This window comes from Terrapene carolina, unplaced genomic scaffold (assembly GCF_002925995.2).
Source record: "Terrapene carolina triunguis isolate 2854851 unplaced genomic scaffold, T_m_triunguis-2.0 Scaffold30, whole genome shotgun sequence".
NCBI lineage: Eukaryota > Metazoa > Chordata > Testudines > Emydidae > Terrapene > Terrapene triunguis.
Window position 1 is genome coordinate 6,719,345 of NW_020664381.1, and position 23,240 is coordinate 6,742,584.

At 43.8% G+C, this 23,240-nt stretch overlaps 1 protein-coding gene across 1 annotated transcript in view; it reads right to left on the minus strand.

Annotated features, from left to right (window-relative positions):
* Positions 1-23,240, minus strand: part of LOC112104639 (chloride intracellular channel protein 6) — a 47,008-nt gene that overhangs the window by 869 nt on the left and 22,899 nt on the right. The window contains exons 3-6 of the mRNA XM_026650900.1: positions 10,260-10,369; positions 9,582-9,707; positions 6,649-6,755; positions 2,079-2,260 (exon numbers count right to left, since the gene is read on the minus strand). Coding sequence (XP_026506685.1) covers positions 2,079-2,260; positions 6,649-6,755; positions 9,582-9,707; positions 10,260-10,369 — 525 coding nt within the window. The remainder of the gene's footprint in view (positions 1-2,078; positions 2,261-6,648; positions 6,756-9,581; positions 9,708-10,259; positions 10,370-23,240) is intronic.

Below are 23,240 nucleotides of genomic sequence, written 5' to 3' on the forward strand. Positions count from 1 at the left end.
AAAGCTGCCTAAGGACTTTGGTTGCCCAATTCCCATTCATTTCTAACTGCATACCCAAATTCCGTAGGTGGATTTGAAAAGTCCACCGACTATGAACAGAAATCTTTTAATAGATGTTTGGTTGATATTTTAAGGCAAAGAGCTTATTTGGAACATATACAACTTGTGACACATGCCAGTTTTAATTAATACTTACTTCACATACTGAAACTTGAGATAAAAGATATTAGAGGAATATACCCTACCAGAGGTGATCTAAAACTAAGATGGAAGCAAATTTTGAATAAAAAATGCACTTGCGTACTCACAAATGATGTGTCAACTGTACCTTCCCCCTCACTGAAAGACTTTGCCTGGTCAGGTAAAAGCGCAGCTCCTGCACCTCTGGGTCCTGCTACCTGACACAGCAGTCAACCTGCATGGGCTTAGGCATTGACAGGAGAGGGCACTACAGAGAGAGTTCATTGCCTGTGAGAAGTACCGAAGAACTCACATGTCAAATTTCAGCCCCAAATTTATGAGGGAATAATGAAAGAGAAAAATATTCAGAATCAGTCCATATATGGCAATTGGGTGGGCGCAGTCCCCACCTCAGGGAACCGGGCAGACTTAGGAAGGCATGTAAGGCCAGAATGTCATTATGTGTGTGAGAGTTTGGGGAATCTGTCTGGCGTCTTATGAATTTCATTTTGTTTTATGAGGGGGTGCATAAGCTATTGGGGAGACTTGGGGGATCAGCACTGGTCTTGGGCCTAGGGCCATTGGACCTCAGGGTTCCACAGCCCAAGAAGAGGTACTAGACACGTACTCTGTACCCTAGGAGTCTGCCAGAGAGGCTGGATGCTGCTCTGATCCAGTAGACTAGGAAGCAGTTGGGATCCAGCAGTTGTGTCCAATAAAGCAGCCTGGGCCTGAATGCACAAAAGGCATTAGTCAGGGGTGGGGGCAGAGGAGGACCTCCCTCATAACTTTTAGCCCAATGGTTAGGGTACTCACTTGGGATAAGGGATACCCCTGCCTCACCTCAGGGGGAAAAGGGATTTGAACAGGGATCTGCTACCTCTCAGGAGAGTGCTCCTACCATCAGAATATTTCATAGCCTGATGTAGGGAGTCCCTCAATCTCGCCTACTTAAGCTGTTACACGGTGGATAAATAATGAAAGACTCATTGGAGCAGGGGGGCCAGATCCTAGGTCTCCCATATCCTCAGTAAGTGTGCTAACCACCAGGCTACAGAGTCATGCTCATGCGTGTACTTTCTCTGGTAGCATTCACTCCAAATGCCTCTTAGAGTGAAAGCGAGAGAGCGAGTGAGCACATGTACCTTTTCAGGCCCCACAGGTGAGTTAAACAACCAAACACATGACTTCCCCTGGTTTGTGAATCACTCTGGGGCTTAGGCAGAAGCTAGACATCCAGATGCCCACAAGGAGGCAACAGGGTGCATGCTTAGAGGCAGAAACGTAGGTGCCTAAGGAACTTTTACTGCAAAAACCTAGGCATCGAGTGAGATTAGGCACTTACAGGTTTCAGTGACAGTTTTATGATCACACAGTGGTCCCAAAACTGGAACTAAGACACACAAAACAAGGACTTAGGCTCCTAACTCCTTTTGTGCATTCAGCCCCTTGTGCCCAGCTACAAGGAGAACCTCGGCGATGCCCATAACAATGTGACTGTAGCCAAGGCAGTAATGCTATCCTGGAATCAATAATAGCCTCCACTGCTGCCTAATGTGAGAGGCTGCAGAGCATCTATCTGCTAGCAGCAGCACTCTTAGCTAAATTATTTATTTTTAGCTAGGTCATCTAACAAGGAGTGTGGAATCCAGACATTAGGAATTATATTGTCAGATAAAAAAATGGAATTAGGGCATTATGCTGTTGTTTGAGTAACCCCAAAGGATATTAGACATGCTAGACTAAATTTTACTCTGACTCACATTCTCACCCTGGGTTGAGATAGCATTTGTGTGTCTGTTTCAGTAAAGATGTGGTATTTTTTTTTTGTCATTTTTAAATGCACTTGTGCATCAGTGTTGTCAGTCTTTGCACATCATAGAAGAGAAAATCCAAACCTTAATGATGTGGAGCTTTGGTAAGAGGTTGCAGTCTGCTAAAGTGAGCTCATCTCCATCCAGGAATTTCCTGCTGGAAACAGTGATGTCTTCAGTGCTATAGGCATCAATTTCATCAGGCAAGGGGGTATTTAAATAGTTATCCAGCCTCCTTAGAGCCTTAAGTAAGGATTTTTCCAAATCTAGAGTCAGAAAAATAGAGATTAGAGAAAAGTGAATTGAGTTCACTCTAAAAGTAGAAGAAACCCAGGAGATCGGATATTTCCAAACACTAAGCCCACTCACACGGAAGTCCTCCCATGCCAACCTCAATGCATAGGAAAACCTCTTGTCATATTCCCTTATTCTAATTCAAATCCCTCCTGAGAACTACCTGTGCTAGGATGGTTATAAATCATTTCCATCTGACATTAGTTAGTTAGGCAACAGGTGAGCTGTGACTTCTGTTTTTTTTCCTAATCTGTTCAGTTTATTATTACCCCATTCTCTGAAACCATCCACATCGTTTATCCGTTTCTGCCATTAATCCTATCTGAAATGTAGGCCTAGTCTAGACCAGAAAAGGTTTGCCAGTATAGCATTTACAGCCTACTGTAAATGCAGCTTCTGTTGGCAGAAGAGTGCTTTTTCTGGTATAGCTCACGCTGGTTCCTCAAGCAAAATAAGCTCCATCAGTAAAAGCACTTTTATGCTGGTTTAACTGCATCTACACAAGGGCTTTTGCTGGGATAGAAATGTCATTAAAAAAATCACCTCCCCCATAACCAGTAATACTCTGGAGGCAAAAGTTTTTAAGTGTGTACCTGTCCATAGAGCTCTCTGGGATATAATGTTTGTTAAGTACAGCTGCTGTATCTGTACCTTCTCCAGCACAATGGGGCCCTGATCCTTTACTGAGCTTGCTAAGTGTTAATGTAATAAGGGAATAGCAAAAGTGCTAGTGGAGATATACCTATCTCATAGAACTGCAAGGGATCCTGAAAGGTCATTGAGTCCAGCCCCCTGCCCTCACTAGCAGGACCAAGTACTGATTTTGCCCCAGATCCCTAAGTGACCCCCTCAAGGATTGAACTCACAATGCTGGGTTTAGCAGGCTAATGCTCAAACCACTGAGCTATCTAAATATTTCAGCCAAAACCCAAGATTTTGATTTGGAAATGCTGCCATGGTGCCTCTGAAGAGCTGTAATTTAGGGTATATGTCTGCATTGCAATTAAAAACCCATGGCTGACCCTTGCCAGCTGACTCAGGCTTGTGGGACTGGGGCTAATGGGCTGTTTAATTGCTGTGTACATGTTCGGGCTCGGGCTGCAGCTCTCAGACCCTTCATCTTGGGCTCCAGATGGAGCCCAAATGTCTACATCACAATTAAACAGCTCCTTAGCCTGAGCCCCTCGAGCCCAAATCAGCTGGCATGGGCCAGCTGATTTGGGGTGGGTTTTTAATTGCAGTGTAGACATACCTTTTGTTGACTCATGTCTCCATTCGCCTCTATGAGCCAGGCTACCCAGGCAGACTACCTCTCCAATAACAGAATATGGGCAAGAGTTCACATGAATTCCAAGAGGGAAGACCACAGTCCATCAAGGGAGATGTAGTCTGACCACGAAGCCCAGCCTATAAAGGAGAAAGGGGTCATGAAGCACCTGAAATACAAATCTTATGAAGCACTAGGGCAGCATTTCCAAAAACTGTTCTCTTTCAGTTTTTAGCCCAATTTCAGTTTTTGTCCCAATTATTTTGGTATTTGAATTTTTGCTGAAAGATCATAATTTTCCTGTGAGGGGGGAAAAACAAAAAAACACTTTTCGACCAGCTCTAAGGAAAGGAGAAAATTCCCTAAGTGCAGAGAGACAGGTTCAAGTACGAAACATTCCACACCACTCAAGCCCCCATGTCAGGATACCAGGACATTAAGGATAGAGGTGGTTATACTGGAAGGTGTTAATGACTGACATCAAGTGGATCTTTGATGCACAGACAATCACAGGCCTAGATAAAGCTAATGGGGTATGCTAAGCACCTTTCTTTCAGACAGAGCAACTAAGCCCCTTTATGCAGTTATATAGCTGAAAACAACAGAAGCCACAGTTCAAGGCAATGGGACACATGGCAAGGCCTGATCGGAAGCTAAGACTTGTGCTTTTAGGGGTTCTATGATTTCAAATGCAGGAGTTAGGGGATTGTTTGTACCTGTGTGTATGTCAAAGGCAGAAATGCTTGGAGAAAGCCAGGGGACAGCAGAGAGAAGCATGGCCCTGAGAAGAAGCAAAAACAGAGCTCTTTGGGGCACAGAACTGATTAGAGAGGGAGACTTGGAAATTGTAAGCAAGGAAACTGCCTGATGTTGGTTGTTTCTATTGTGTACAGGGAAACAGGACTCTGTGTACATTCTTTGTAAATAAACAGAATTGCACCAAAGTGATACCTGCTTTGTATCACCCATTTTTTCTCCCAACAGAAACAATCCAGCAAGGCCCTGAATATTGGCTAACAGCTCAGAGCAACAGAGAGATGGTAGTGGGCACCTTCACAGTGTGTGTGTGCCCCAGATGGTGGGTGGTGGGCTCCTCACCACCTGACACAAGAAGGGAGGTGTTGAGGAAAGGTTCAGCCATTGGATCCTTGCTTATATGAATGTAGTGGCTGGATAAACAGGAGCTCTGAATTATGGATGTGGCAATGTAGCCCCTCAGCATGCTGGTAGGCTGAGAAAGGTGAATTCCAACCCTTGCTTGGTTTCCCACTTAAAGCTTATTGATTTCAGCTTTGTGAAGGGGGAGGGTAGGGGATTTCACACACAGTGAATGTAAACGGCTGGTCCAGAGAGTGAGGAATTTCTGTCAAATTCTCATCTACCTCTAGGACAGGAAACATGATGACCATTTGTAGAAATATGTACCATAATTCCATAGTCTTAGAATAAATTTTAATTATTTGATTTTAAAAAATTGCATTGGCATAAAAATTCCCACATTTTGGAGCTAGTCAAATTGCTTCAGAGAAAGCCTAGAAAAGTCATTACTACACAAATAGTACTATTCCAAATTAATCCTCTTAGCTATTTCAATTTCACTGTCAAAAAAATTAGACTATATTATACTTATTATGACAAAGCTCTGTCCTTGTCTCAGTGGGTCCCGCACTTCCTGGCAGATTTGCTAGCCTCAGAGACTCACTGTGACCCTCCACATAGCCCTTCTCTCTCTAGGGGCAAGGGTCACAGCCTACTGAGCCATTTTCAGCATAAGCCAGCAAGGGAGGTGAGAAGAAGCTACCTTCCCTCACACAGTCTCTGTTGTCTCCCAGTCTCAGTGATTAATCGGGGAGGGGAGGGGGGAGCCTAGGCCCGCCCTCTACTCCGGGCTCCAGCCCAGGGACCCTAATAGTAGCAGCTATGGTAGCTGACTTTTTGGAAATAGGACGTGTACAATTCCCTGGGCCACTTCCCCACAGCAGCCCCCACTTCCTTAATATCTACTTCACCGTTACCTCGGGGCCTCCTTCCTTGTGCCTGATATGGTTTGTCCTGCTTTGTTCCTCCAACAGCACAGCTTCCTCCTACAGCTCCTGACACACGCACCCAACTGACTAACTGGGAGGCTTTTAACTAGTTTCAGCCAGCCCCTAATTGGCTTCAGGTGTCCCAATCAACCTAGCATCCTCCCTGCCTTCTGGAAAGATCTTAATTGGCCCCAGGTGTCTTAATTGACCTGGAGCAGCTGCCATTTACTTATCCCGATAACAGGGATTTGTTTAGCCTGGGGCTAATTTATCTGTCTCCCACTACTTTTCTATAGCCATCTGGCCTTGCCCCGTCACATTATATATACTTACTTAGTATGTTCATTTCATTAAATTTATACCACTTCTTTTAAAGTTGAAGAAAAAAGCATTTGCTTTTTTGTATTCCATTCATAGGTCTGATCCTGCAAATTCTTAGGCACATGCCTAGCTTTTTGGACATGAGTAGTTTTATTGAAGTCAGTGGAACTACTCACCTTCAGCAAGTTAAGCATTTGCAGGATCAGGGCCTTAAATACACCTCTACCCTGATATAACGTGACCCGATATAACACGAATTCGGATATAACGCGGTAAAGCAGTGCTCCGGGGGGGGCGGGGCTGCGCATTCCGGCGGATCAAAGCAAGTTCGATTTAACGCGGTTTCACCTATAACGCGGTAAGATTTTTTGGCTCCCGAGGACAGCATTATATCGGGGTAGAGGTGTACTGTTAAGCCAAGCCATTGTGATATGGGGAAGTTTGTTGACAAAAACAACAAACTACTAATTCTTCCTTTCACCATAGTGCATATGTGTTGGTCTTTCTCTTGAACAGATTACCCTCCTCTAGAATCAGGATCTGCAGCTTTCCAGAGCTTCCATGTCCTGGAAAGCCATAGATAGCTTTTGCTTAGAATGAGTCCTTAGTGCAAATACAGATAGGTTTTGTTACTCTAGATTGAACATTAGTGCAAAACGTTAGTGGAAAACTTTGTGCTGTAATTATGTAACTCCAACTCATTCCAGTTATCAATGGTAATGATGCAGAGATTGCAGGTACTTACTTTCATTAGCATCTTTTCTTGTGTTCTTTATGAAAGCAGAGAATTTTGCAAACACATCATTTCCTGCAGAATTAGATTCGGGGTGCTTTGGCCCAAGTTTGGGGTATCTGAGGAATTAAAAATACAAGGATATCATACAATTAGCTTCTTTTATGACATTCAGCTACTTCTGTATTATATGAACAGCAGTTTATTCCACCCCATTGCGAACAAAGCATGGCTAAGTATTTTTCATAGGAAACATTCCTAAAATGGAAACCACTTAGACCATATAAAATAAATACTGTGTCAAATGTTTTTCAATTACTCCTAGTATCCAGAAGTTTAATTCTATTTCTTGCCATAACTATTCATCAACTTTCATTATTTTACAACTTGAAGAAAATGAGGGATATCTGAAAGCACAAACATAGAGAAACAGTAGGTTACTATCATGGTGTGGAGGTCCTTGCATGAGCCCTCTGCACTTGAGTGAATTTCACTCTTTGAGAATTACTGTAGTGACATCATCAGTACAGTAACTCCTCACTTAAAGTCGTCCCGGTTAATGTTGTTTCGTTGCTGATCTATTAGAGAACATACTCATTTAAAGCTGCGCAATGCTCCCTTATAACTTTGTTTGGCAGCTGCCTACTTTGTCCACTGCTTGTAGGAAGAGCAGCCCGTTGGAGCTAATGGTGGGGGCTTGGAACCAGGGTGGACCGGCAGTCCCCCTATCAGTTCCCCGCTCCCCTAAGTTCCCTGTGCGGCAACCTCCCAGCAGGCTATAAATTGCCGGGCAGTTCAGCTATCCCGCCCACCACTGCCGTGTGCTGCTCCTGCCCTCTGCCTTGGAGCTGCTCCCAGGAGCCTCCTGCTTGCTGTACAAAGGGGGAGGGGGAAAGAGGGGGACTAATGTCAGGATGTCCCCATCCCCCCTGCTCCTGCCCCCCACTTACCCCATCTTCATAGAGCAGGGGGGAGACACGACAGGGCTCAGGACAGAGGGAGCTTGCTGGCAGCAGGGGCTGTCTGAACATGCTGATCTACTTAAAAAGGCAGTGTACTTAGAGTGGGGTCAGCGTACTTAAAGGGGCAATGCACATCTCAGGTGAGAGTCTCTGTCTGCCATGCTGTCTCTCCTCCCTCCATTTGTGCTGCCTTGTAGAGCGTGAGGCTACATTAACAACATGTTAACCCTTGAGGGCTCAGCTGTTCTAGTTCATCATTTAGCAGTAAGGCATTCCCTGGGAAATATCCCTCCCTCTTCCATCCTCTGACTTCACCACCTCAACCAAGCTTCACAATCATCATTGCTGTGAACAGTATTAAATTGTTTGTTTAAAACTTATACTGTGTATATGTGTATATATAATATAGTCTTTTGTCTGGTGAAAAAATTGCCCTGGAACCTAACCCCCCCCCCCCCATTTACATTAATTCGTATGGGGAAATTGGATTTGCTTAACATCGTTTCGCTTAAAGTCGCATTTTTCAGGAACATAATTACTAACTTCAAGAGATCAAAAATGATGAGTCAGACCCTCAATAATCATGAGATTTTTTAAAAAAAAAGATAATATTGTGGTGTTTTAGGTCAGTCTCTTGATTTTTGAACTCCACCTTGCCCTTCGCCAGGGTGTGTGCATGTGACAATTAGTGTTGCCCACATGTACTGGATATTGTGAGTTTGGCCCCTGCTGCAGAAGCTCTTACCTCCACATCTGTCTGTCTCCTGCCCAACAATTAATCCTGTCCTCCAGTCCCCCCATCAGTTCTGTCTTCACCCAACCCTCCTCAATTCAGACCCCCTCAGTTCAGTCCCCCAACCCCCATCAGCCGCCCTTCAGTTCAGTCCCCATTGACCCCCACTGCACTCAGTTCACCCACCCAGCATTTACCACATCTGCTCAGAACCCACCATCAATACACGCGTACACACACACACACACAATCAGTGCCCCTGCAGCCTCCAGGCCATATTTCAGCCCTACCAGCCTTATCTCTGCTCCTCTTAGGGTTCTTCTTCTTCCCCAGGCCTAGGGTGAGCTGCAGTGGGGTCCCCTCTCCTATTTCCCAGTCTGGCAGTGGGAGCCAGGCTTAATTTTAATTAAAAATTGCATCTCTCACCATCAATTCGCGAGAGTTGGCATGTCTGCATCATGACAAACTTGCAGGATATCATCAGTTGATTAGTGCTATAAAGGACAGTTCCTATTGACTTAAATTGGCACGGGAATCTTTTCATTGATTTCAATAGGTGTTGGCTCAGACCCTTTATTAGCTCTAGGGAGCTGCTATTTTTGCCATCTCTTTGAAAAGGAAATTTTGATACTGAAATTGCAGACAGTTATTGCACATTACACAAAGCAAATTAGTAGTTAATCTCCATTGCATGGACTGTAAAACCAAATAATTTCTGATGACTTGCCCTTAACTATCAGCACATGCAGAGAGCCAGATCCTCGGCTGGTGTAAACCAGCAAAGCTCCATTGAAATCAATGGACCTGTGCTAACTGACACCAGCTGACGATTTGGCCCAGAGAAAATACTGCTGGAAGAGCACATTTAAATAGAGATTTTTTAACACTGAAAAAGTTTCTTTAATTTACAGTAATTGTGTCCAAACCTGTGAGGTGCTGAGCACTGTCAATTCCCATTAACTTCAGTCATTGGGAGTCGAGCAATCAGCATCTAACACTCACGATCTTACAGGAACAACACCATTATGCTAGGTCTCACTTCTGCTTCCAGTGGAGTCAACAGCAACGCTCATTGAGTTCAAACGGAGCAGAATCAGATTCTAATATATTTCATACATATTTTTTGAGGCAGGAAAGTAACCAAGGACCTGATCCTGCTGTCATTGAAACCAGTGGGTATTTTGTCAGGGAGTGCAGTGAAGGCAGTATGAAGGACTAAAAGCAAAATATGACACGCAAGAGCACAGTACCTTGGTGGTGTTAATTTTTCCTCTAGGAACTCCTCGATCTTATTGACATCAATTTTCACTTCACCATCAAAAGTCATAAAGGGAGGGTTTGTTCCTGGGGCTAGATTCTGTAAGTCTGCAGGTTTTCTAAAAGGGTACAAACACCTTGGGTAAGTAGCTATGTGAGAGACATTTTAAATTCCTATACTTAGTAGTAGTAATCTGTTCCACCTTCACAATAGTATACTGGTATTATTTAAAGCAAATAAAATAGTTTAAATTATCCTTGCAACTACTGGGTAACCATGGACAAATCACTTCCCCTTTTCTATCTCAGCTTACCTCTCTGTAAAGGTAAGACATAACCTCATGCCTCATAGAGATGTTGTGAGCATTCATTAGTATTAATTAATTAATATCTGTTTCATGCATTGACCATATAGAACATGAGTCTCCTCTCACTTACACCTATTTTACACCATGTTAACCCCATCGATTTCAGTGGAATTATCACTGTTTTACATCAGTTTAAATCAGATAAAAATCTGGCCTACAAAGAGCTATGAAAATACCAATTAGCTCTATAAATAATGTCAGTCAGTTTGCATGTGTATTTCAAAGCTACCACAAGCAATACAGTCTTTAAAATAATTTTTGCTAATGTTCTTCTGAAAATGAAAATATATATTGTAATCTTACCTTTTCAAGTCTACAGTTGTTACATTAAATATAACACCTTTCAGCCACAGAATCATAAAGAGACGCTGAGAAAATGGGCAATTTCCAATGCTTTCCCCGTCACTACCAGCCTACAATGAAAAACAATAATATATGCTTTTAGCTAAACTATTTTTATAATGGCAAAGTCAGTCAGCTGTCTGCTGTTTAAAGAATATGGACAAAATTCAGATCTGGTGAAAGCAGGTACAACTCACTGTAATCATTTATAATGAAAACAACAAGGAGTCCGGTGGCACCTTAAAGACTAACGGATTTATTTGGGCATAAGCTTTTGTGGGTAAAAAACCTCACTTCTTAAGGTGTCACTGGACTCCTTGTTGTTTTTGTGGAGACAGACTAACACGGCTACCCCCTGATACTTGACACATTTATAATGAAATAGTTTTATACAATGTTTCTTTATATACTCCTCCAAGCACTTGTAATGTCTCCTTAGAAATGGATGTTCTAAAATGGTTTTTTTCAGTGTATAACTAATGTTTTTTATAAACTAGAGAACAAAATTCAAATCATAGCATTACTTTAAAAGAAAGATTCCATGTTAACATAAATATCTCTAAATAATTATATGTATTCTTAACATGTTTATACCAGTTATGACTCCTGGAAACAGAACGAAAAGATGTAGCAAAATATATTACATCATTAATTGAGATGTAGTGCCAACAGCAGTTAGGAGGCTAATTCAAATAAATCTCGCCTGCATCCTGTGCTTGCAATGCTCATGACAATTGTCAGAGTAGTGCCGGCTCCATGCTTCTGTCAGAGACGGTGGACAGTGAGGAGGGTCATGCAGGTTCATGGGATTTTTTTCAAAAGGCATGAAAATTGTGGGATGCAGATGACAGTATGGGAGGGAGAAAGTTGCATGCTGGGAAGTTGACCATTTGCTCCCAGTGACCTCTGTGTGATTTGTTTCTGCCTCACCATGCATTGCAAAAACTTCCCAAAGATAGTGTACTGGATGGTGGCGAGTTGCACCTACTCATGGTGCACTGCACTGTGAATCAACACAAGCGCTCCTGGTGGGTATGAGCAGCGCCGATGCAAGAAGCCAAGTATGTACGCGCACAAGCAATATACTAACTGTGGTGGCTTTATGCCAATGTAACTTGTGTTGGCAAAAGTTTGTAGTGTAGATATGCCCTCTGTCTTTCCTTATACCAGTGGCTCTCAACCTTTCCAGACTACTGTACCCCTTTCAGGAGTCTTATTTGTCTTGTGTGTCCTCAAGTTTCACTTCACTTAAAAACTACTTGCTTACAAAAATCGGACATAAAAATACAAAAGGGTCACAGCTCACTATTATTGAACAACTGCTTACTTTCTCATTTTAACATATACTTACAAAATAAATCAATTGGAATATAAATATTGTACTTACTTTTCAGTGTGTAGTGTATAGAGCAGTATAAACAAGTCATTGTCTGTATGAAATTTTAGTTTGTACAGACTTTGCTAGTGCTTTTTATGTAGCCTGTTGTAAAACTAGGCAAATATCTAAATGAGCTGATGTACCCCTTGGAAGACCTCTCCATACCCCCAGGGTTACACGTACCCCTGGTTGAGAACCACTACTTTATACAGCTTTGGCATAACTAGAACAGGATAAATTTGTATTTACCTCCCGCTAGAGATTCCCTCTTAACTCTGTCATTCTTGTCTGGCCCATTGTTCAGTATAGTTCTTTGAAGCTTATAACACTTTCCAAGGTTTACACTGGCCATGTTTCCTCCCTAGAGAAGTTACGTACAATCTCACAATAATACATAAACTTTGCATTTTTAATACAATGGACTCCATACCTGTCACATGAGGGTTTTACAAAAACAAGATAGGAGTTACTGGCACACCTAACTTCTTGACTTTATTATGCTCCATTGCTAGGATACATCAACATTAATAAAGGCTATGATTATCAAGCTGATAAACACCACCATAATATCATGGAGAATTTTGTTTGGAAGCATTAGTTAAATAGGATATAAATATTGTAATACAAAGTTATACATCACTCTAAGCTCTTGTTTTCATGTTCTGGCTGAAGAAGGGTGCTATTGTATAACAGACCTGGGGATGCCTATCTGCCTACCCAGGCTGCTTTTAATTTCACCAGCTCAGCTGGCTGTCAGCTCCTTCAAGTGAGCAGTCTGCCACGACTTACCAAAGTAAGGACAAAACACAGGCGCCAGCTTCCTCATTTCCCCCAGGGTGCTTGACCCCTCTCTGTCCCCCAGGCCCTGCCCCCACTCCACCCCTTCCCCAAAGACCCCACCCCTGCTCTGCCTCTTCCCACCTTGTTCCATCCCCTCCCCTGGCCGCCCTGCCCTCACTCCGCCCCCTCTCCCTAGCACCTCCTGCATGCCACTGAACAGCTGATCCGTGGCAGGCGGGAGGCGCTGGGAGGGAGGGGCAGGAGCTATTTGGCAGGGCCGCCAGTGGGTGGAGCACCCACAGAGTCAGCGCCTATGGGACAAAACACTGTTTTCTATTAAAAAACTGATGGAACTGGCCCTGAAAACAGGGATATGCCTCTCTTTAGGGACACACGTTTACCCTATTTATTTATAAAAAAAACAGATAGTGCAGAGGGAGGTGTGAGAATGGTGAACAAGTCAGTTAATTTTTATTTTATTTTGGGATGGTGGGACACCACACCTGTCCCTGCTACTAGGTAATGATCAGTGGTGGCATTTCAAAATGAAACAAAAATGAAAATGGAATTTTAGAGTTTAACAGATAGTGCTGAAAAGTAAGGTACAAAGGCATTTAAACTCATCAAAAGCAGTTGTATATTTATGACAAGGGAATTTGATTTATACAGAATAAAAAAATAATTAAAAATAATCTCAAATGATAGTAAATTGTTGCACCTTGAGGAAACAAGGGGCATCTCTCCTGAAAAGCAATACATATACCCATTCTTCCCAAACAATCGGACATTCACTCTGTATTCGCTAGGGCTTTAATAGCAAAAGAAATCCCCTTGTCAGGCTTCCTGTTGCATTCAGAGAACTTTACAGATCGTTAAGTGATCAACAATCACAATGGAATGAACTTCTTTTCATGATCCTGTACCAATTTCCCTTGACATAAAAGTTAGAAGCTTGGGTCCCTCTAACTTTTGCTACTGAAGCTGAGGGAATATAGACAGCCAGGCTGTCAGTTTGTTTTTTCTCCCATCACCTTGGTAACAGTAAATTTCAGGGACTCAGAAGAGCAGCTTCCATCCTGCTCTTCTGTGTAACTTTCCATAAGGTGGAGTCAGGGATCCAGATGAAGACAGACACGTTACCATGACAAATGCAGAAGCGAAGTAGACAATGAGTCCATCAATTTGTTATTAAACTGGAATGACAAATAGTCTACCAACAACATAGTTATCTGTTTGCTTAGGAATCGGCAGCTTTTGGAACTGCTATAGAAGCACCAGGATGGCTTTTTTATAAGGGCAATGTTTTAATGATTGAGAAAGTTTTATGTTCTGGGGGCATCAGCTTGATTTAGGGGAATAATACTGATTTTCCCATTTGTCCATTTTGCAATAGATTATGAATACAATAACGAATAGCTGACCTCTTTCCTTTTTCTCCTATACATCTATCAAGTTGCTGGTAACCACCAGTGAGAGATGTGCTTAAAATAATGGGGAAATGGCTAAAATGAAGGACAAAACATTGCCAAAGAATTATACAACAAGCTCTAAATGTCTTGAAAATAATGTAAATATTTTTTTCAATAATTTTAGGGCCCAGTCCTGTATGCTGTTGGGCTCTTTGGATCCCACTGAAGTCCAACAGTTTGCAGGTTTTGTCCCTTTCCATATTATGCAAGATGAACACCAAGGTATACTAGCAGCATGATATTAGTCTATCTATTTTCAGGAACCAACTATGAATTTTCTAGTGAATGTAGTTTACTGTGTTTGTCCAGTGGTGCTGCCTCCTGTGGTTACAAAAACAGCATTTTGATTTAAAATCAAAAGTAAATTAAATTGTTTCCCAATGTCTCTCCATTTCCCTCTGGGACACAAGTTTTATAACAAGTTAAAAAGCTCCCAAGCTAAAAAGTTTTGTGGGAGTTCCTTGTTAAAACGTTGGCAGCACATCAATTCACCCCTCCTGACCCAGAAGCCTGGGCATACAGGCTGTGCAATAGGGGTGTCATTTGCTATGGGGCAGAGGGGGCATTTCCCTTATGCCCCCACACCTTGGTTTTGTCCCTCCCCCTCACTTTTCATAGCTCCTTGCTAGCCAGTGATGAGGTGTCTCCCTCAGGTCTCTGGGGGCCACTGTGGGGCAGGCTGGCCCAGAGCTCCTTATCACTGTGTTGTCAGCACCACTCCCTCTCCACACTGGCTGGACAGGAAACAGCGGTGGCGCCCTGGGCTTGAGCTCAGCTTGGAGAGGGCCAGGCCCCAATCTCTGTCCTGCGCCAGCCATCGGTGACACACACACACACACACACACACCTCAGCCCATCTTCCTCCCAATATCTGACATAGGACCAGCCCGCCACCTCCTCGTTCCACTCCACACCCCCAGGATGGGATCAGCCCTCTAATCCCCCAAGAGCAGCCATGAAGTGAGAATGCTGACCAAACTTTCCCCGTCTCTCCTAATTTTTTCTAAAATGATGGCCCTGTAATGCAACATGTCCTGAAGGTCCACAAACTCTGGCTATGTAAGCCCAAGTCAGGGAAGTGAGTTCTAGAGCTAAGGGCCCCAAACTGAGAATACTCTGCCAACAGCTGTCTCCTACTTATACCAGGGAACTACTCACTCAGATGTCCCAGCTGATCTCAACTACTGCAAGGAGAGAGGCAGTCTCTCATGTAGTCATACCCAAACCATTGTCTCTTCCTATTACTGGGGAGGACTGTCATGTAGACAGCACCATATTTAAAGGCCTGAAAGACTTGTAGCTGCAGGGGGCCCCAACTTCATGGAATGGGAAGAAGACCAGCTGTCATGGGCCTTCAGGGGCTCTGCATTAGCCACCTCTGATACAATTATGGATGCCAATAGCTTGCCTCCAACTCTGCAGGGACAGCCTCTAACAACAGCAAAGTTGGAGGCAGGAGACAGCAAATCTTGAAAGCCATCAGCAGCACAAGAAGCTACTGACCTACAGCTACTGCAAGAGGTGGAGCACAGGACCTGAGGCAGATGACCCTAGGCTGTCTAAGTTCTTTCCTGTCATTTTAACAGTCTATGAATCTGATGCAGAACTTAATATCCTTTGAAACCTGAACTTCATTTTTTGTGCTTCAAGGTTCTATTTGGGGATGGCAGTAAAGTTTAATGGAAAACCTTGTGAAGACTCCATTTTCCTACATGTAGTGGGAAATATTATGCTGTACACTCACAATAGGTTCCTAGGGACCTTAGAAAAACCTATGATAGATACCAGAGATCTCCAAAATGCCATAGCAACTCGTGACTTATTATAAGGTTAGGATGGAGATGATCAAGCAGAAACCTTGATTTTGAATCTTTTTTCCCTTTAGTTTAAAGGTGCTGTGATGGAGCATCTGCCCCAGACTGGCTTGTAAGGGGTTAATGGATCCCTAGGGATGCTGCGCAGAAAGCAGCCAATAGGAGAGGGGCTTGAGGAGGAGCCAATGAGGGCTGGGCAGGCCCATATAAGAAGGGCTGCAGGGCAGAGCAGCCTCAGTAGCTGCCTGGAGCGTGAGGTGGGAAGTTCAGGCTCCTAGTAGGAGGAAGGAGTGCCAGCAAGGATTGGGGAAGCTAGAGAGAGCTCCTGGATAGCTGCTAAGACTGGCAGGCTGAAGCCCTGAGGTTAGGATGAAGCATGTGGGGTGTCATGGGGAAGTGGCCCAAAGAAATGAACTGAGGCAGTGGCTGGACTGAGGGACTGTGGTACATTCCCTGGAAGGGAGGGAACACAGAGTGCAGCATAGCCAGAGGGTTGTGTCCTGAAGAGGACGCCATGATCCTTGGAGTGATGTGGGTCCTGGAGCAGACATGACTGTGGCAAGACATCACCAGAAGAGGGTGCATTGGTGAGCAGAGCTAATCCCCAGGACAACCAACAGGAGGTGCTGCAGTGGTGAGTGAACCCTGTTACCAGTGCATTTCTATGTTATAAGCAGAAAACTCAACAGAAGATACCATCCAACCATCTAATTTCTAATAATGATAAAATCATAATCTTCAGATTGTAAATATGAATTTTAAATTCTTTCTCTAGATAAACTTGCCCAATACACCTTCTAATATATACCAATCTTTAGACACGGGAACAAATTAGTACAAATATCTTTACATCCAAAGTGCAACAAAAATGTTCACATTTTAGTGAATCAGAGATGCCAGGCATGCCTGATTCTCCACTGCCTTGCACCTTACATAGTCATACATACCAGTGCAAAGAGTGTGAGAAATGCCACCAAATCAGATATCATTAGCTCTCTCTCAATGGCCTGAATTTGTTGTCTTCAGCATTTCCTGTTCCTATCACCCCTGGCGTGAGACTCAGGGATATGTCTATGCTGGAGGTGTAATTTCCAGCTCAGGAAGACGTACGTGTGCTAGCTTTGATTGAGCAAATATCCTAAAACTAGAAGTGTAGCCATGGCAGCGCAAGCAGCCAGAGGGGCTAGCCACCTCAAGCATGAGCACGTCTGAGACCCTAAGTATGTATTCAGGTGACTAGCCCCTACTGCCCTTAGTGCCTCCATGGCTCCCCTTTTAATTTTTAGCATGCTAGCTTGATCAGAGTTAGCTTGGTTATGACTGCCTGAGTTGGTAATTACACCCCCAGCCCCAGTGAAGGCATACCCTCAGAACCGCAAACATCTGGGGCCCCAGTGTAACAATACAGAATGCTACCACTAGACATTGTACCCCAGTCTTCACAGAAGAGTGAGACGCAAATGAAGACCCAGTTCCTAGCTGCATAGGGGAGCTGAGTGGCAGTGGAGGGGAAATAAAATTTTGGTATAGTGCCCTACTAAAGATATTAGTATGGCACACCAGCTCATGTGCCTCACTTTTTCCTCATTTCATTTTCAATCAGCTTAATTCACGGTACCAGTGCCTGCCAAGGCTCTGTACAGTCCAGACTCCAACCCTCTGATGATAAAGTTGTTAAAATGGGCCCCTGCCTTCAAATTTCAATCTATGTGCAATACTGATTCCAGGGCAGCTTGTCCTGAATCTGGTAGCAGGAACTTTTGTATGCAGGAATCCACCTTTTAGCTTGCCACAGTGCTAGGACAGCCTAACAGCCAGAATCAAAAGCTGGTTTAATTATTCTAATTAAGGTCAACACACTGCCTGAGTCTTTTCCTCCCCATCCCCACCCCAACCCAACTTCCACACACACAGACAGCTTCCAGAGCAACCAAAGCACAGAACAATTACATGTTATTACCCTCACTAAAATGCTAATGCAATGTTTTCTAAGCTGCCCCCAAAGAAGAAAATCCCATCATACATACAGTAATATCACAGGTAACATACTGTACAGTGTACTAATCTGTACAATTATCTTATTCTAACATGTTTTGGGTATATCTGCACAGCCTAATAGTGTTTACAAAGTCACTTTCACAAGTTAGAAACAGGTTAACAAATAAGTACATTCAACACAGTAAAATAAAACCTCCATCATTCATTTAATCAGTCAATCAGATATTTTGGCTATTAAGGAAATCCTTAATTATGACACTGAGGTTTAGTAAATAGAGGATTAAAATTGTCAGGGGTAAAGTACAAGTTGTGATTGTCACAAAATTATGGTTCCTGGAGCTGAGACTTTAAGAAAAGCACCAAATATCAGGACCTGTAATAAAATAAAATTAAGAGACCTGACAACACATCATGCTCCTCAAGTCGCCTTGTAAAATAGTATATCCCATATTCACCTCTGTGCAGGTCTACGCAAGGCCCATGCGTCACCTAAGCCCTATTTTGAGGGTCAAAGTGGTATATAGTCCTCTGCAGGCCCTCTGCAAAGGACTGAATTCATCCACAGTGCCTGTACACTTCTTATTAACCATGGGTTTTTTTAAAAAATATGTCTGTCTGTCTATGGATCAAGCAATCCAGCTTTGACTGAACCACTCCATCCTGACATGAAGGATTTTTCTGTATAGTAAGTGCTGCTTCTTTTGGAGAGTAAGACTCTTTTCCTATGTCACATTGCAGGAACCAGGGCCGGCTCCAGGCACCAGCTGAGCAAGCTGGTGCTTGGGGCGGCAGATTGTTGGAGGCGGCATTCTGCCCAATTCTAGGGTCTTTTTTTTTTGTTCCGCTCCGGCCGCCCTGTAGGGGGCGGCGGCGCGGAGAACCAGAGCGCCCTGCAGGGCAGTAATCTTCCTTCCCGCCCCGCCGACCGGAGCGGAGCCCTCGCGGCAGGCGGCAGCGCAGCGGGAGGGTCGCGTGGCAGCGCCCCTGCTGTTGCCCTGGCCGCCTCCTTCTCTCTCTCTCCCGCCCGCTCCCTCCGCCTCCCCCCCAAGCCAGTCCCCCTGCACCCGCGCGCCAGCCGGGCCGCGGGGGGGTTTTTTTTTTTTTCCTGTGCCGTTCTGGCCGCCCCGGTTTTTTTTGTTTGTTTTTTTTTTGCTTGGGGCGGCCAAAAAGCCAGAGCCGGCCCTGGCAGGAACCTGATGCAGTGGTAAGAGAATCAAGAATGGCCCACCTGCCTGACTTGCTAACGGTGTGAGACACGTAGTGTAGCTATGGAATTTTGCAGCCTATGAGTAGAAATCTCTGTAACTTTCTCTGCAGTGCTGATCAGTGCTCTACTACTGCAAGCTCTGCTTGGTGTGCGTACAGAACTTCATTATACTTTCTCACTGTCCTCTTAAGGACTGAATGGGTTTCCCCATTTTGCTATCACCGTGACTTAGAGCTGGTTAGGAAAGGGGGGGAAATTGCTAACATTTTCATTTTTTTTTTGTCCATAGAAAATAGTTCATGGAAAGTTTCCAAGCAGCTATAATTTTAATATCCATGTAAATATAGATAGAATACCAGGTGGTACTGCAAATTGCCTTCTACCCGTGAATCACTGTGATTGATGTAACAAGCCTAATCTTTCAGTTTTGTCCATGAGGGTGAGCTAATTCATCAGGCTAAGTCAAAAGCTGTTTTTTATGTTGTTCTGCTACTTAAATAAATGATTCCAGCTACTATCTTGAACAAATGGCATTCACGTTTTAATTATGATGGGTCATGGGGTAAGTATGTCTTTCCTAGTCATGTCAGGGCTTAATGAGTTCATTAATCAAACATTTATGATGGCTGTGTCTGCAGACAAGGAAAATATTAAAGCCTGTATAAAAGCTTTCATTAAGTCCCCTTTTAGGCAATGATCTGTATACTGTGATGGTATCATTTGATTATTGCTATTTGTAATCACAAGCCATTGCTTAATGGGATTAACAACTTATGCTCTACTATTTTCATCAATTTTTTACTGTTCTACTCTCCCATTGTTTGCTTTGTGTATGGGACCAGCACAAAGGTCCAAAGTGGAGGGAAAAGTTCCTTGCACCATTCTTTCCTCTTCTATTTAAGCTCACAGGGCTGGATGTAAGCCTGTCTTAAGCTTTTTTTTTTTTTTTTTTTTATATATGGAGATATACCTATCTCATAGAACTGGAAGGGACCTTGAAAGGTCATGGAGTCCAGTCCCCTGCCTTCACAGCAGGACCAAGTACTTTCCCTCCCTCCAGCCCAGCCCAGCCCTACCCTACCCTACCCTAAATGGCCCCCTCAAGGATTGAGCTCACAACCTTGGGTTGAGCAGGCCAGTGCTCAAACCACTGAGCTATCCCTCCCCCCCTCATTTGTTTCAACATGCTAACAAAGGGGCTTTTACTAGGCAGTGTGGCCTACTGAATAGGGCACTGGAGGGGGACTCAGAAGACTTCAGTTCAAGTCCTGGCTCTGACATGGGTTTGCTAGGTGAGCTAGGGCAAGTCATACCATCCCCATGCCTCAGTTTCCCCATCTGTAAAATGGAGATTTTCATAGTGCACTCCTTTGTGAAGCATTTGAGATCTACAGATGAAAAGTTCTACATAAGAGTTAAGTATTATTATTTGTTTTTATATTGTATATATGGTATGATCCAATAGTTAAGGTTTCATGTATTCTGCAGTTGCATGACCACAGAAATTGCTGCAGCTAAAGTTCCATAACAGCTTCTATCAGAACCTCTCAGATTTCAGTCACTCATAACTTTCTGAAACTTTCACATATTGAGCTAAAATTTTCCATGTGTCTCGCAAATGCCTGAGGGCAGGGGTGAAAGTAGAAATAGGGACTTACCAGTGCGGGGCTGGGTTGGGGCCGGCTCTGGCCCCTGGAAGGGGCGGGGCCTCAGGTGGAAGGGGTTGGGATGGGTGGGTCAGAGCCAGCCCCAGCCCGCCCTGTAAGTGCCCTCCCCCGCCGGGGTAGCAGCAGCAGCCGAGGGCTCTGGCAGCAGTTTAAAGGGCCCAGGGCTCAGCCGCCGCTACCGCCCCGGGCCCTTTAATCCACTGCTGGAGCCCCCGGCTGCCGCTGCTACCCCAGGGCTCCGGCAGCAGGGCTCTGGGGGCTATTTAAAGGGCCCGGGGTTCTCCTGCCTCTACTGCCCTGGGCCCTTTAAATAGCCGCTGGAGCCCTGGGGTAGCGGCAGCGGGGCTCCGGCGGCTATTTAAAGGGCCCAGGGCAGTAGAGGCAGCAGGAGCCCCGGCCCTTTAAATAACCCCCGGTGCCCCGCTGCCGCTACCCTAGGGCTCCAGCAGCAGGGCTCTGGCGGCAATTTAAAGGGTCTGGGGGTCCATCCGCTGCTGGGAGCCCCAGGCCATTTAAATTGCCGCCTGGGGAAGCCGGTACGCCGTACTGGGGCGTACCGGTTTTCTTTCACCTCTGCCTGAGGGTGAAATTTTGTATTTCCTGTTTTTCTGGTTTGAAGTTTGAACTAGAGCTGTCAAACCATTTTTAAAAATTGCAATTAATCCCTAAAGTAAAAAAATAGTTACGATTAATCACAGTTTTAATGGCACTGTTAAACAGTAATAGAATACCAATTTAAATTTATTATAAATATTTTTGGATGTTTTTCTATATTTTCAAAAATATTGATTTCAATTACAACACAGAATACAAGGTATATAGTGTTCACTTTATATTTTTATTACAAATATTTGCACTGATAAAAGATTTTTAAAAAATCTACAAGTTGAAGCATGAAGGGGCATATGAATGTTTGGCATATCTGTCATGTAAATACCTTGCAACGCCAGCTACAAAAGTGCCATGCAAATGCTTGTTCTCACTGTCAGGTGATATTGTAAATAAGAAGCAGGTAGCATTATCTCCCATAAATATAAACAAACTTGTTTGTCTTAGCCATTGGCTGAAGCGGGGTTGAGTGGACTTGTAGGCTCTAAATTTTTTTACATTGTTTTGGTTTTTTGAGTACAGTTATGTGGAAAAAAAAATTCTACATTTGTAAGTTGCACTTTCATGATAAAGAGATTGCATTACAGTACTTGTATGAGGTGAGTTGAAAAATACTATTTCTTTTATCATTTTTGCAGTATAAATATTCAAAAATAATATCAAGTGAGCACTGTACACTTTGTATTCTGTGTTGTAATTGAAATCAATATATTTGAAAATGTAGAAAAAATCCACAAATATTTATAATAAATTTAAATTGGCATTCTGTTTAATCGTGATTCAAACTGATTAATTGCGATTACTTTTAAAAATCTAGTTAATCTGTTTTGCTTTAATTGCTTGAGTTAACTGCGATTAATTGACATCCCTAGTTTGACCAAAAATGGTTTGGTTTTTGAGGGGGAGGGGGACATACCTTTTTTGCACCTATTTTCAAATATTTCATAATAGGGTTCATGTAAGGAGGAATACCTGGCAGCACAACTTCCCTTCCTTCACTGAAGGGCACAGGGGCCCTTCCCCTTCTACTTTCTCCCTTTAGGATTAGGGAGTTTAGTTCTCTCCCCTCCCATCATCCAGTGGCTGATGAAATGAGGCTGCAGGAGGTAGTAGAATCTGAAATGGGAGCAGGAAGAGCTGGTGCCTGGCTGGGGAGTTCCACCAGGAGGTGGAGCAGAACTATCACCTGAAGAATTGTCCAAGTTGGGAGTGCCCTAGCTGGATCTGTCCCCCTGCTTCTTAGCTCAGACATTGATTGCAATTTTTCTGGAAGTGCTTTGTTTTAAACCCCAACTGTTAAACAACTTTCTATGTAATCTTCCTTACTGATACCAAAGTGACAATTCTTTTTCATATAGGCTTCTATAAATGCTTCCACACTTTCTCCAGGTCTTAGCAACTTTGGTAAAAGCATGACCATCCATGTGTTACGTTCCTTTTGAAAATAAATTCTCTTCAAACTTTTTAACAATGCTATCCCAGTTATTCTTATCTCCTCATCACTACCAAAGGTAAATGACTAATAGATGGTCTTCTACTTCACTTGTTGCATAAGGGCATATCTTCACTAGCAATATTAAAGCGCTGCCACAGCAGAGCTTTAACGTGGTTTGTGTAGTCGTGGAAGAGCGCTGGGAAGAGAGCTCTCCCAGCACTCTAAAAAAACCCACCTCCACGGGGGGAGTGGCTCCCAGCGCTGGTGCACCGTCTACACTGGCACTTTATAATGCTGAAACTTGCAGTGCTCGGGGGGGGGGGGATGTTTTTTCAGACCCCTCCTAAGCGAGAAAGTTGCAGTGTTGTAAAGTGCCAGTGTAGACAAGCCCTAAGCTAACAGGATGACCAATACTTTGCTACTCTCTGTATTTAATCTTCATTGTGGTTCTGGTGAAGTGTCCCTTTCATTAGCCAGTCTGTTGGCTTCTCACCATGAGTCTTTTGAAAGGCTGAAAGTATTTCCTAGTCAGGGCCGGCTCTAGGCACCAGCCAAACAAGCTGGTGCTTGGGGCGGCACATTTTT